The sequence below is a fragment of the Trachypithecus francoisi genome, unplaced genomic scaffold, assembly GCF_009764315.1.
Source record: "Trachypithecus francoisi isolate TF-2019V2 unplaced genomic scaffold, Tfra_2.0 Lachesis_group1, whole genome shotgun sequence".
Classification (NCBI taxonomy): Eukaryota; Metazoa; Chordata; class Mammalia; order Primates; family Cercopithecidae; genus Trachypithecus; species Trachypithecus francoisi.
In genome coordinates, this window is record NW_022681454.1 from 7,174,439 (window position 1) to 7,187,838 (window position 13,400).

The window sequence follows — 13,400 nt, forward strand, 5'->3', positions numbered from 1 at the left end:
TTTCTTTAAGCCTTTCCTAAAGTGGCCCAGAGAGGTGAAGCAACTTACCCAAAGTCACACAGCTCCTAGTTGTCAAAGGGTGGACTAGAGCCCAGGTCTCTCTCCCTTAATCCAGTGTTCCTGGAACTTCCCTGGGTTTCCGCCCATGAGACTCCCTGCAGGGAAGCCTGACCATCTCCCCAGCTCTACACTCCCACAGGTGCCCCCTTCACACTCACATGGTGCTTTGTCACAGGCCTTTGTCATGCTGCCTGCCACTGTTTATTTTGTGACCTCTGTTTACTGCCCTCCCCACTGCCCCAGAGAGTGGGCTCGACAAAGGCAGAGGCCGCCGCTGGTGTCTGACATCGTGCCTGTCAGTGTGCAGAGGCCGTGCCCCTGTGCCGGATGGTGAGTGATGGTGAACGTTCCCTCCAGGACTGCAGGGTGCTCCCTGTGGGCACTCGCTGGCTGTGGGGTGAGGCTGGCCAGGACTACTCTGCTCGCCAACTGGACAGGCTCTGAGCCCAGAAACAACTGGTCCTCCCAGGGAGCATGGAGCCTTGGAGAAAACAGCCAGGGCCGGGTGTAGCTCACTGAGGCAGGCTGCAGACACAGGCTGCCTGGTGGCCCCCATCCAGGGACCTCCATGGGGCTGGGGGTAGAGGGGATGAAGGGCCATGCTCTATTTCTTGAATTCTAGCATATTTACGGTTTCAAACTTTGGCACCCGTTTATGAGGCCAGTCAGTCCCGCTCACACAGAGCCCAGGTTTCTTTCAGGCACATCCCCAGTGTGCTATTCTTGTTCTGTTTTTGTTTTTTGAGACAGGATCTCGCTGTGTCACCCAGGTCAGAGTGCAGTGGTGTGATCACAGTTCACTGCAGCCTCCATCTCCTGGACTCAAGTATTCCTCTCACCTCAGCCTCCTGAGTAGTTGGGACTACAGGCATGCACCACTGAAGCAGGTTAAGTGTTTGTTTGTTTGTGTTTTTGGTAGAGACAGGGTTTTGCCATGTTGCCCAGGCTGGTCTCAAATTCCTGGGCTTAAGCAATCCTCCCACCTCAGCCTCCCAAAGCCTGAGATTACAGTCGTGAGCCACCACACCTGGCCTCCAATGTGACGTTCTTGCCCTTCTCCAGTTTGTAAGCGTGCCCTGTAGACATATCTGTGTGTCTGTCCACCTCCGTTCCTAGCTCTCCCCTTTGTCTCACCTGCCTTCTCTCTGTAGGGTCTCATCCCTCAATCAGTAATTCAGAGAATGTGCCTTATGGAGAAATAACACTTACTTTTAACTGCTGTGGTCTTGATGCCTGAATAAACCCACCGGGGTTCTGCAGCTACAATGGGACTCGTCTCTCTGGTTTCCCACAGCTCAGGTCTATAGTTGATGCAATAAGAGGCCAGGTGCACCTGGCAGAGACTAATGTTGTTTTCCCCACATCCACAGTTCTGAGTTCTTGTTCATTCAGTCAAGAGAACACGTGGCCCCATAAAAAGGTACTGAACTTCTCATCTCAGCGCCACCCCTGCAGCTTTATAACTTTGGGGAAGTCATCCACCCTGTGCCACAGTTTTCTCACCTGCAGAGTGGACATGATAATGACACCTGCCCCTCTGGGTTGTGCTGAGGTTTAAGTGTAATACTCCTGGGACCTAGCACATAGCAAGACTCAAGAAAATTCATGTTCATAAATATTCTTATCATTATTATCATTCCTTTAAAAATATTATTCTCTTTTAAATATCTCTTATCTCTATCTGCAGCAGGAGGTGTACCCCGGGAGGAGGCACGCATCTTTCTGCTGAAGCCCCTACAGCTCTGGTTAAAGTCAAGGCCATGCTCCACCAACAGGCATGAAGTGCTTTTCCATTGTGTGTCTGGATGCCTGACAGCGCTGCCTTCCCTACCTCGTGGCAGCTCCGTTTCCACTGATGTCTGCCTCTCAAGGGTATCTGGGACTCACTGCACCCAGAAGCCCTGTGCCCTAGCTCCTGTCCCCACGAAAAGGAGGGAATGCGAACATCTCCACCTACCATGTGCTTTTCCTGCCTCAGTGCTGTGTCCAAATGCAACAGGTCTTTTAAGTGAAGGCTGTAGATACATAGGTTGATGTCTACGCTGCAAAATAAAATGAGAATCGGAAAAGACTTTCAGGGTATCAGAAATGATGAGTAAGGATATTGGCATGTCCCTAATCAGTACAAGCCACAGCACACTCTGCCTCAGACTCTCATTCTGCAGCATGCTGAGGTCCTTACACTTACTCCAGGTTTATAAGAAGGGATCTAATGAGCTGTTTGAAACCCACTAACGGCCAGAAGAGAACAGCTGGTGTCAGAGACATAGCTGCCTGGGACTTCCAAGAGAAAACCAAAGGAGAGAGGGAAGGGAGAGAAATAAAAATGACATTTCCTCCTTTGAGTATTTTCTTAAAAAAAATTTAGTTACTTATCTTTACTTATCTACAAAACCCAGAAACAGGGTTTTGCTCTGTCTCCCAGGTTGGAGTGCAGCGGTACAATCACAGCTCACTGCAGCCTCCACCTCCTGGGCTCAAGCAATCCTCCCTCGTCAGCCTCCCGAGTAGCCAGGACTACAGGCATGTGCCACCATACCCCATTGATTTTTGTATTTTATTTGAGAGAGGGGGTCTCACTATGTTGCCTAGGCTGGTCTTGAACTCCCGAGCTCAAGCAATCCACCCACCTTGGCCTCCCAAATGTTGGGATTACAGGTGTGAGCCATGGTGCCCAACCTCAAGCATTTTCATGTCTATCATCACATGTCATCTTTCCTCAGTGCCTTAGCGGAGACATTCTCATGCCCATTTTACAGATGCAGAAACTGACTCAGGGAAGAGAGACTCAGAGAAATCAAGTGACCATCAGAGGGTCAGCAGGGGCAGATACACGGCAGAGTGTAAAAGTCTTTGACCTTTTTTCCCTTTAGGCAAATGCATTTTAAACGATGACTCTCCCACCCAAACCATTTCAAATCCTCTAAGTTCAAATGCTGAAAGAAAGCCATTCTAAGCCAGGCCTGGCCAATCCAAGAAGGCCCCTCTTTAATGACGTCCCTTCTGCCTGGGCCACCTTCAGGCTCAAGGCGCTGAGCCCAGTCTTTTTGCAGCAGCCCTGAGCAGAGGCTGTGCCCTGGCTCATCCCACCCCTCGGATTCACGGAATTGTGGAGCAGAGAGAGGCCTGAGGCCTGGTGTATGAACTTGCCAGCCTGAGTTTCTTAAGCCCCTACCATGTGCAGAGCCCTGTTCTGGGCTGGATCAAACCTGGCTCCGTCACTAACCGCTGTGTGACCAGCAAGTCACGCAGCCTCTCTGCGTTTCCCTTTATTCTTTGTGAACTGGGGGAAATGACAGTATGAACTTCACAGGAGTATTAAGAGAAATTCATTCGTTCACTGATTAATACTTATTGATTGCTGAACCTGCCCCAGGCTCCCCCTCACTGGGCAAAATCCTCATGAGATCATTAATCCCTGTAAAGTGATTAGCACTCTGCCCACGTAATCAACTTCACCAGCAGCTAAGGGCACGCCAGTGATTAAATGAGGCCTCCTTGTCGTCTCTCCCCAGGGATCAGGCCTGACTCCATAACCCCAGTGTTGGGCAACACAGCACAAATGCATCTGGGGCTCCGACAGTGACGCTGGGTCACTGTGTGTCCCTGGCAGAGTCACTGAACCTCTCCAGGCCTCTGTTTCCTCCTCTTGGAGTGAGCCCCGGCCCACTCCAAGAGGACCGGAAGCCTCATCCTCTATCGCCCCCCCTCCTTACCTCTCATAAGCCAGCACCTCGGGGAAGGCGTTCACCCGGAGGAAGGTGCGGCTGAGAAACCTGTCATCGCTGGTGGCCGAGTGGACGCTGGATGAGGAGCTGCAGTCGTCCTTCTCACCCTGGCTCAGGCTCCCCAGGCTGCTGGAAGGGGAGGCCTCTACCGGCTGGTGCGGCAAAACAGCCTGCTTTAAGTTCTCATGCAGAGACGGGTTGGAGGAGCCATCGGCCAGAGGCTGGGGTGGCAGTAGGAAAGTCACACTCATTCCATGTGATGCCTCGGGGATTTGATCTAGTATTCATAATTCTACCAGTGACTCATGCTAGCCGCTCACAGGAAGGCCTGGCTGGAGGAGACTGGCCAGGGTGCCAGCAGATACCACAGAGCTTCCATCCCAGGTTCTGCCACATCCACATCCCAAAGGCCCGAATCACAGTTCACTTGTCCTCATGAGGCCAGCCCCTCTGCACCAGGCTCCTTCCCCTAAACTGCCAACCCGGATCTGTGCCCCGGACACCTAGCTGCACCCTCCTCCCAGCTGCCAACTCTGACCTCCTCCACAGCCAGCGCTTGCCCTGACCCAGTTCTCTCACTGCTGTCCGACCCCCTGGCCTGCTCCCTCCATGAATCCTGCCAACCACCTGTCCTTCGCCTGCAGAGCAGGAGTCACCCTCCTGCCCCCTGCCCACCAACGGGCTCCATGCTCCTAATCAAGAAGCTGGAGCACCATGCACACCAGGCCCACAGGAGGTCACAGCCTGGGGCCTGGCACAGCTACAGGGCCCAGCAAATGTCAGCCTCCACCTCTGGCGGCCCAAGCCACACTGAAGTGGCTCTGGCTTAGACGCTCCTGGTCACTTCATAATTCTGGGCCTTTCCAGACTTTGGTCTCCCTGCCTGAAACACCCCCCATTTGTTGTTTGCTGGATGGAAGTGTCCCTCCCTCCAGGTATGGATTTCAGACGCCATACTGGCTGCACAGGTCCCTGGGCGTCTGCCTCTTGCCTGTTTCATCACGTAGTGTTCTGCATTCTCAGTGTATTCTGATCCACCCACGCAGTGAGGGCCTCCAGGGTGGGGCTGATGCTCTCCTGACCATGGCGTGATCCCCAGGGCCCATGCAGGGCCTACCCAGAGGATGGAGAAATGCCCTTTATCCACCCACTCGTCCCACCCTTCAACCACTTGAAGGACATGGTCCCCAATGTGGGTTCCAGGGAACAGTTCCATGAGCCAGTTACTGCTCACCACAAAGGTTCCATGGAAAAATTAGTTCAGGAAAGCCTGTGTTAAATAAGGTAACATATTCCTTTGGTGCAGGAATTCTCAGAACCTTCAACAGGCTTTGGCTGTCTTCAAAAGCAAATAATGATTGAAAGATCCTAACATGTTCTGAGTGCTTAGATGTTGTGTGCTGTTCTGAGCTCTTATGTATGTTATCCTGTGTAACACACAAAACAACTGGGCAAGGCAGGAGCACCAACATCCCCATTTCACAGATAAAGAGACTGAGGCAGGAGAAGTCAGGAAGCACCACACGGTGAACGGCTGAGATGGGGTTAGGACTGAGTCGCTGTGACTCCAGAACTCGTCATCCTGACCACCAAGAAGGCAAGCCACATTTTCCCAAACTTATTTCACTAGGAAACTTTTTTGCACAAAGCACCTCCCAGGCTGAGGGCTCCTGGAAACGCCATGGAAGGTGTAACCATAGCTAGGTGTTGGGGTCTGACTCAGGCTCTGCCACTTCCTGTCACATGACCTCAGGTCACTAGCCACTCTGGGCCTCAGTTTCCTTATGTGTAAAGTGGAGATAATATTATTTACCTGATAGGCATAACACCAAGTTGAACTGCCTAATGCATGACAAATACTTAGCACGACACTGGCCCTGTGCACGTAAGTGTTCAGTAAGTGCCAGTTGCTGGCATTAGTCCAGAGCTCTGTGAATGAGGATTAGTGCTCAGAACTGAGTCGGTATCAGTGTTTGTATTAGTGCTAAAAAGGCAGAGGGAGCTGTCCTACTGTGCTGTCACCTCGTGTCCCTGGGGATACGAGGAACCATGAAACTTCCTTACCATGTTTACCATGGGCATGTCCTGCCCCTGATAACACTGCTGTAAGACAGATTAACCCTAAGTTTTGCTCCATTACAAAGCCTCAAAACTCTCCCTATTACAACAACTTGCCATAAAACCCTCAAACAGGACCAAACATCGCACAGTTAATGCCCCCACTTTCCTCCCAATCTCTGGCACATGACGGAAGTAACTGGCTTTCTATAATGGAGCTCAGGACTCTCACCCGGAACTTCTGATTGATGGGGTAGATGACTTTGGCCTTCAGGGCGAATGCTGTGATATTGCTGTTGGAAGGCGACTCACATTCCTGGGAGGGAAAGACACAAACGGTGTGGGAAACTTTCTGTAAAATGAAGGGTAAGTTGTCAAGTTTTTCCAAAATGCCACATCCCATTTGTAATAGCAGCCTCAGAAAGGGACGATGATAGGTATATTTAGATTCATGTTAGCTCTTCTTTGCCAGAAGGAAAATGAATGGATGAGTGGACGAACGGATGGATAGATGGATAGATGGGTGAATGAATGGGTGGGTGGGCAGATGGATAGAGGGGTGGATGGATGGATAGGTAGACAGAAGAATAGATGGGTAGTTGGATGGAAGGATGGACAGACAGATGGATCAGTGAATGAAAAGGTAGAGAGATAGATGGGTGGATAAAAAAATAGATGGGTATATGGACAGATGGATGAACAGACAAATGCTATCAAAAGAGAATGGCACAATGTTCATTTAATTACAATTCTTCAGCTTTGGAAGAAATAAAGATTTGAGGGGGCGGAGCAAGATGGCCAAATAGGAACAGCTCCAGTCTCCAACTCCCAGCGCGAGCGACACAGAAGACCGGTGATTTCTGCATTTTCAACTGAGGTACTGGGGTCATCTCACTAGGGAGTGCCGGACAATCGGTGCTGGTCAGCTGCTGCAGCCCGACCAGCGTGAGCTGAAGCAGGGCGAGGCATCGCCTCACCTGGAAGCGCAAGGGGGAAGGGAATCCCTTTTCCTAGCCAGGGGAACTGAGACACACAACACCTGGAAAATCGGGTAACTCCCACCCCAATATTGCGCTTTAAGCAAACCGGCACACCAGGAGAATATATCCCACACCTGGCCGGGAGGGTCCCACGCCCACGGAGCCTCCCTCATTGCTAACACAGCAGTCTGCGGCGATCTAACCACAAGGCAGCAGCAAGGCTGGGGGAGGGGCGCCCGCCATTGCTGAGGCTTAAGTAGGTAAACAAAGCCGCTGGGAAGCTCGAACTGGGTGGAGCTCACAGCAGCTCAAGGAAACCTGCCTGTCTCTGTAGACTCCACCTCTGGGGACAGGGCACAGCTAAAACAACAACAACAACAACAACAAAAAGGCAGCAGAACCTCTGCAGACGCAAACATCTCTGTCTGATAGCTTTGAAGAGAGCAGTGGATCTCCCAACACGGAGGTTGAGATCTGAGAACGGACAGACTGCCTGCTCAAGTGGGTCTTTGACCCCTGAGTAGCCTAACCGGGAGACATCCCCCACTAGGGGCAGTCTGACACCCCACACCTCACAGGGTGGAGTAAACCCCTGAGAGGAAGCTTCCAAAGTAAGAATCAGACAGGTACACTCGCTGTTCAGCAATATTCTATCTTCTGCAACCTCTGCTGCTGATACCCAGGCAAACAGGGCCTGGAGTGGACCTCAAGCAATCTCCAACAGACCTACAGCTGAGGGTCCTGACTGTCAGAAGGAAAACTATCAAACAGGAAGGACACCTATACCAAAACCCCATCAGTACGTCACCATCATCAAAGACCAGAGGCAGATAAAACCACAAAGATGGGGAAAAAGCAGGGCAGAAAAGCTGGAAATTCAAAAAATAAGAGCGCATCTCCCCCTGCAAAGGAGCGCAGCCCATCACCAGCAACGGATCAAAGCTAGTCAGAGAATGACTTTGACGAGATGAGAGAAGAAGGCTTCAGTCCATCAAACTTCTCAGAGCTAAAGGAGGAATTACGTACCCAGCACAAAGAAACTAAAAATCTTGAAAAAAGAGTGGAAGAATTGACAGCTAGACTCATTAATGCAGAGAAGGTCATAAACGAAATGACAGAGATGAAAACCATGACACGAGAAATACGTGGCAAATGCACAAGCTTCAGTAACCGACTCGATCAACTGGAAGAAAGAGTATCAGCGATTGAGGATCAAATGAATGAAATGAAGCGAGAAGAGAAACCAAAAGAAAAAAGAAGAAAAAGGAATGAACAAAGCCTGCAAGAAGTATGGGACTACGTAAAAAGACCAAATCTACATCTGATTGGGGTGCCTGAAAGTAAGGGGGAAAATGGAACCAAGTTGGAAAACACTCTTCAGGATATCATCCAGGAGAACTTCCCCAACCTAGTAGGGCAGGCCAACATTCAAATTCAGGAAATACAGAGAACGCCACAAAGATACTCCTCCAGAAGAGCAACTCCAAGACACATAATTGCCAGATTCACCAAAGTTGAAATGAAGGAAAAAATCTTAGGGCAGCCAGAGAGAAAGGTCGGGTTACCCACAAAGGGAAGCCCATCAGACTAACAGCAGATCTCTCGGCAGAAACTCTACAAGCCAGAAGAGAGTGGGGGCCAATATTCAACGTTCTTAAAGAAAAGAATTTTAAACCCAGGATTTCATATCCAGCCAAACTAAGTTTCATCAGTGAAGGAGAAATAAAATCCTTTACAGATAAGCAAATGCTTAGAGATTTTGTCACCACCAGGCCTGCCTTACAAGAGACCCTGAAGGAAGACCTAGACATGGAAAGGAACAACCGGTACCAGCCATTGCAAAAACATGCCAAAATGTAAAGACCATCGAGGCTAGGAAGAAACTGCATCAACTAACGAGCAAAATAACCAGTTAATATCATAATGGCAGGATCAAGTTCACACATAACAATATTAACCTTAAATGTAAATGGACTAAATGCTCCAATTAAAAGACACAGACTGGCAACTGGATAAAGAGTCAAGACCCATCAGTCTGCTGTATTCAGGAGACCCATCTCACATGCAGAGACATACATAGGCTCAAAATAAAGGGATGGAGGAACATCTACCAAGCAAATGGAGAACAAAAAAAAGCAGGGGATGCAATCCTAGTCTCTGATAAAACAGACTTTAAACCATCAAAGATCAAAAGAGACAAAGAAGGCCATTACATAATGGTAAAGGGATCAATTCAACAGGAAGAGCTAACTCTCCTAAATATATATGCACCCAATACAGGAGCACCCAGATTCATAAAGCAAGTCCTTAGAGACTTACAAAGAGACTTAGACTCCCATACAATAATAATGGGAGACTTCAACACTTCACTGTCAACATTACACAGATCAACAAGACAGAAAGTTAACAAGGATATCCAGGAATTGAACTCATCTCTGCACACCAAGCGGACCTAATAGACATCTATAGAACTCTCCACCCCAAATCAACAGAATATACATTCTTCTCAGCACCACATCGCACTTATTCAAAATTGACCACATCATTGGAAGTAAAGCACTCCTCAGCAAATGTACAAGAACAGAAATTATAACAAACTGTCTCTCAGACCACAGTGCAATCAAACTAGAACTCAGGACTAAGAACTCAATCAAACCGCTCAACTACATGCAACCTGAACAACCTGCTCCTGAATGACTACTGGGTACATAACGAAATGAAGGCAGAAATAAAGATGTTCTTTGAAACCAACGAGAACAAAGATACAACATACCAGAATCTCTGGGACACATTTAAAGCAGTGTGTAGAGGGAAATTTATAGCACTAAATGCCCACAAGAGAAAGCAGGAAAGATCTCAAATTGACACTGTACATTACAATTAAAAGAATAGAGAGGCAGAGCAAACACATTCAAAAGCTAGCAGAAGGCAAGAAATAACTAAGATCAGAGCAGAAATGAAGGAGACAGAGACACAAAAAACCTCCAAAAATCAATGAATCCAGGAGTTGGTTTTTTGAAAAGATCAACAAAATTGACAGACCGCTAGCAAGACTAATAAAGAAAGAGAGGAACCAAATAGACGCAATAAAAAATGATAAGGGGATATCACCACCGACCCCACAGAAATACAAATTGCCATCAGAGAATACTATAAACACCTCTACGCAAATCAACTAGAAAATCTAGAAGAAATGGATAATTTCCTGGACACTTACACTCTCCCAAGACTAAACCAGGAAGAAATGGAATCCCTGAATAGACCAATAGCAGGCTCTGAAATTGAGGCAAAAATTAATAGCCTAACCACCAAAAAAAGTCCAGGACCAGATGGATTCACAGCTGAATTCTACCAGAGGTACAAGGAGGAGCTGGTACCATTCCTTCTGAAACTATTCCAATCAACAGAAAAGGGGAATCCTCCCTAACTCATTTTGAGGCCAACATCATCCTGATACCAAAGCCTGGCAGAGACACAACAAAAAAAGAGAATTTTAGACCAATATCCCTGATGAACATCGATGCCAAAATCCTCAATAAAAAAATGGCAAACCAGCTTCAGCAGCACATCAAAAAGCTTATCCACCATGATCAAGTGGGCTTCATCCCTGGGATGCAAGGCTGGTTCAACATTGGCAAATCAACAAACGTAATCTAGCATATGAACAGAACCAAAGACAAGAACCACATGATTATCTCAATAGATGCAGAAAAGGCTTTTGACAAAATTCAACAGCCCTTCATGCTAAAAATGCTCAATAAATTCGGTATTGATGGAACGTACCTCAAAATAATAAGAGCTATTTATGACAAACCCACAGCCAATATCATACTGAATGGGCAAAAACTGGAAAAATTCCCTTTGAAAACTGGCACAAGACAGGGATGCCCTCTCTCACCACTCCTATTCAACATAGTCTTGGAAGTTCTGGCCAGGGCAATCAGGCAAGAGAAAGAAATCAAGGGTATTCAGTTAGGAAAAGAAGAAGTCAAATTATCCCTGTTTGCAGATGACATGATTGTATATTTAGAAAACCCCATCGTCTCAGCCCAAAATCTCCTTAAGCTGATTAGCAACTTCAGCAAAGTCTCAGGATACAAAATTAATGTGCAAAAATCACAAGCATTCTCATACACCAGTAACAGACAAGCAGAGAGCCAAATCAGGAATGAACTCCCATTCACAATTGCTTCAAAGAGAATAAAATACCTAGGAATCCAACTTACAAGGGATGTCAAGGACCTCTTCAAGGAGAACTACAAACCACTGCTCAGTGAAATAAAAGAGGACACAAACAAATGGAAGAACATACCATGCTCATGGAGAGGAAGAAACAATATCGTGAAAATGGCCATACTGCCCAAGGTGATTTATAGATTCAATGCCATCCCCATCAAGCTACCAATGACTTTCTTCACAGAATTGGAAAAAACTGCTTTCAAGTTCATATGGAACCAAAAAAGAGCCCGCATTGCCAAGACAATCCTAAGTCAAAAGGACAAAGCTGGAGGCGTCACACTACCTGACTTCAAACTATACTACAGGACTACAGTAACCAAAACAGCATGGTACTGGTACCAAAACAGAGATATAGACCAATGGAACAGAACAGAGTCCTCAGAAATAGTACCACACATCTACAGCCATCTGATCTTTGACAAACCTGAGAGAAACAAGAAATGGGGAAAGGATTCCCTATTCAATAAATGGTGCTGGGAAAATTGGCTAGCCATAAGTAGGAAGCTGAAACTGGATCCTTTCCTTACTCCTTATACGAAGATTAATTCAAGATGGATTAGAGACTTAAATGTTAGATCTAATACCATAAAAACCCTAGAAGAAAATCTAGGTAGTACCATTCAGGACATAGGCATGGGCAAGGACTTCATGTCTAAAACACCAAAAGCAACGGCAGCAAAAGCCAAAATTGACAAATGGGATCTAATTAAACTAAAGAGCTTCTGCACAGCAAAAGAAACTACCACCAGAGTGAACAGGCAACCTACAGAATGGGAGAAAATTTTTGCAATCTACTCATCTGACAAAGGGCTAATATCCAGAATTTACAAAGAACTCAAACAAATATACAAGAAAAAAACAAACAACCCCATCAAAAAGTGGGCAAAGGATATGAACAGACATTTCTCAAAAGACATTCATACAGCCAACAGACACATGAAAAAATGCTCATCATCACTCGCCATCAGAGAAATGCAAATCAAAACCACAATGAGATACCATCTCACACCAGTTAGAATGGCAATCATTAAGAAGTCAGGAAACAACAGGTGTTGGAGAGGATGTGGAGAAATAGGAACACTTTTACACTGTTTGTGGGATTGTAAACTAGTTCAACCATTATGGAAAACAGTATGGCAATTCCTCAAGGATCTAGATTAGATGTACCATATGACCCAGCCATCCCACTACTGGGTATATACCCAAAGGATTATAAATTATTCTACTACAAAGACACATGCACACGTATGTTTATTGCGGCACTATTCACAATAGCAAAGACTTGGAATCAACCCAAATGTCCATCTGTGACAGACTGGATTAAGAAAATGTGGCACATATACACCATGGAATACTATGCAGCCATAAAAAGGATGAGTTTGCGTCCTTTGTAGGGACATGGATGCAGCTGGAAACCATCATTCTTAGCAAACTATCACAAGAAGAGAAAACCAAACACCGCATGTTCTCACTCATAGGTGGGAACTGAACAATGAGATCACTTGGACTCAGGAAGGGGAACGTCACACACTGGGGCCTGTCATGGGGAGGGGGGAGGGGGGAGGGATTGCATTGGGAGTTATACATGATATAAATGATGAATTGATGGGTGCTGACGAGTTGATGGGTACAGCACACCAACATGGCACAAGTATACATATGTAACAAACCTGCACGTTATGCACATGTACCCTAGAACTTAAAGTATAATAATAAAAAAAAATTTGAATAACTTGAGAATAATTAACAAGAGAGTCTCCTAAGGAATTAGAAAAAGCAAACACACAAAATAATTTTAGCATTGCCAGGGTTAGTATAAGCACATGCAGTCATATTCACACAAGAGTTCGGATTAGACCCTTAAACAAAAGGAAGTAGTTGGGCAAGTCTTCTAACTTCTCTGAACCTCAGTCTTCCCAGATAGTAAACCAGTAGAGTATTTGCCCTTGAGGACCACATACACGAAGCACCCTGCTCAGTCGCTAGAATAGAGAAGAAACTCATCAGTGGGCTGCTATGCATAGTTGCACAAAAACCACTGTCAAATCCTGCTCAGGAATCACCTCTCCTGACTCATTAATAAGAAGCTGGATGGACTTATCCATGGCCTGCCCTATATCCCCACATCCTCTGCATCTCTCTCCTGTTGGGTCATCCCCATCCCAGCTCTGCACTTTGTAAAGTCAGTGCTGAATCAATGCTTTGGAAACAACCAGATAGTGAATGAAGATAAGCAGACAGGCAAGCCTGGAGTCTGGCACTGCAGACTGTGAGAAATCTCTACTGGGCAATTCTGAACACACCGATGGAAGAAAACTGCATCTGCGTCAATTCC

At 46.8% G+C, this 13,400-nt stretch overlaps 1 protein-coding gene across 5 annotated transcripts in view; it reads right to left on the minus strand.

Moving 5' to 3' along the window:
- The window catches only part of EVC (EvC ciliary complex subunit 1), a 101,238-nt gene that overhangs the window by 75,203 nt on the left and 12,635 nt on the right, over positions 1-13,400 (minus strand). For all 5 annotated transcript variants that reach the window (XM_033213717.1, XM_033213715.1, XM_033213714.1 and 2 more), the window contains exons 3-5: positions 6,079-6,162; positions 3,777-4,009; positions 2,018-2,102 (exon numbers count right to left, since the gene is read on the minus strand). In XM_033213717.1, the coding sequence (XP_033069608.1) occupies positions 2,018-2,102; positions 3,777-4,009; positions 6,079-6,162 (402 nt within the window). The remainder of the gene's footprint in view (positions 1-2,017; positions 2,103-3,776; positions 4,010-6,078; positions 6,163-13,400) is intronic.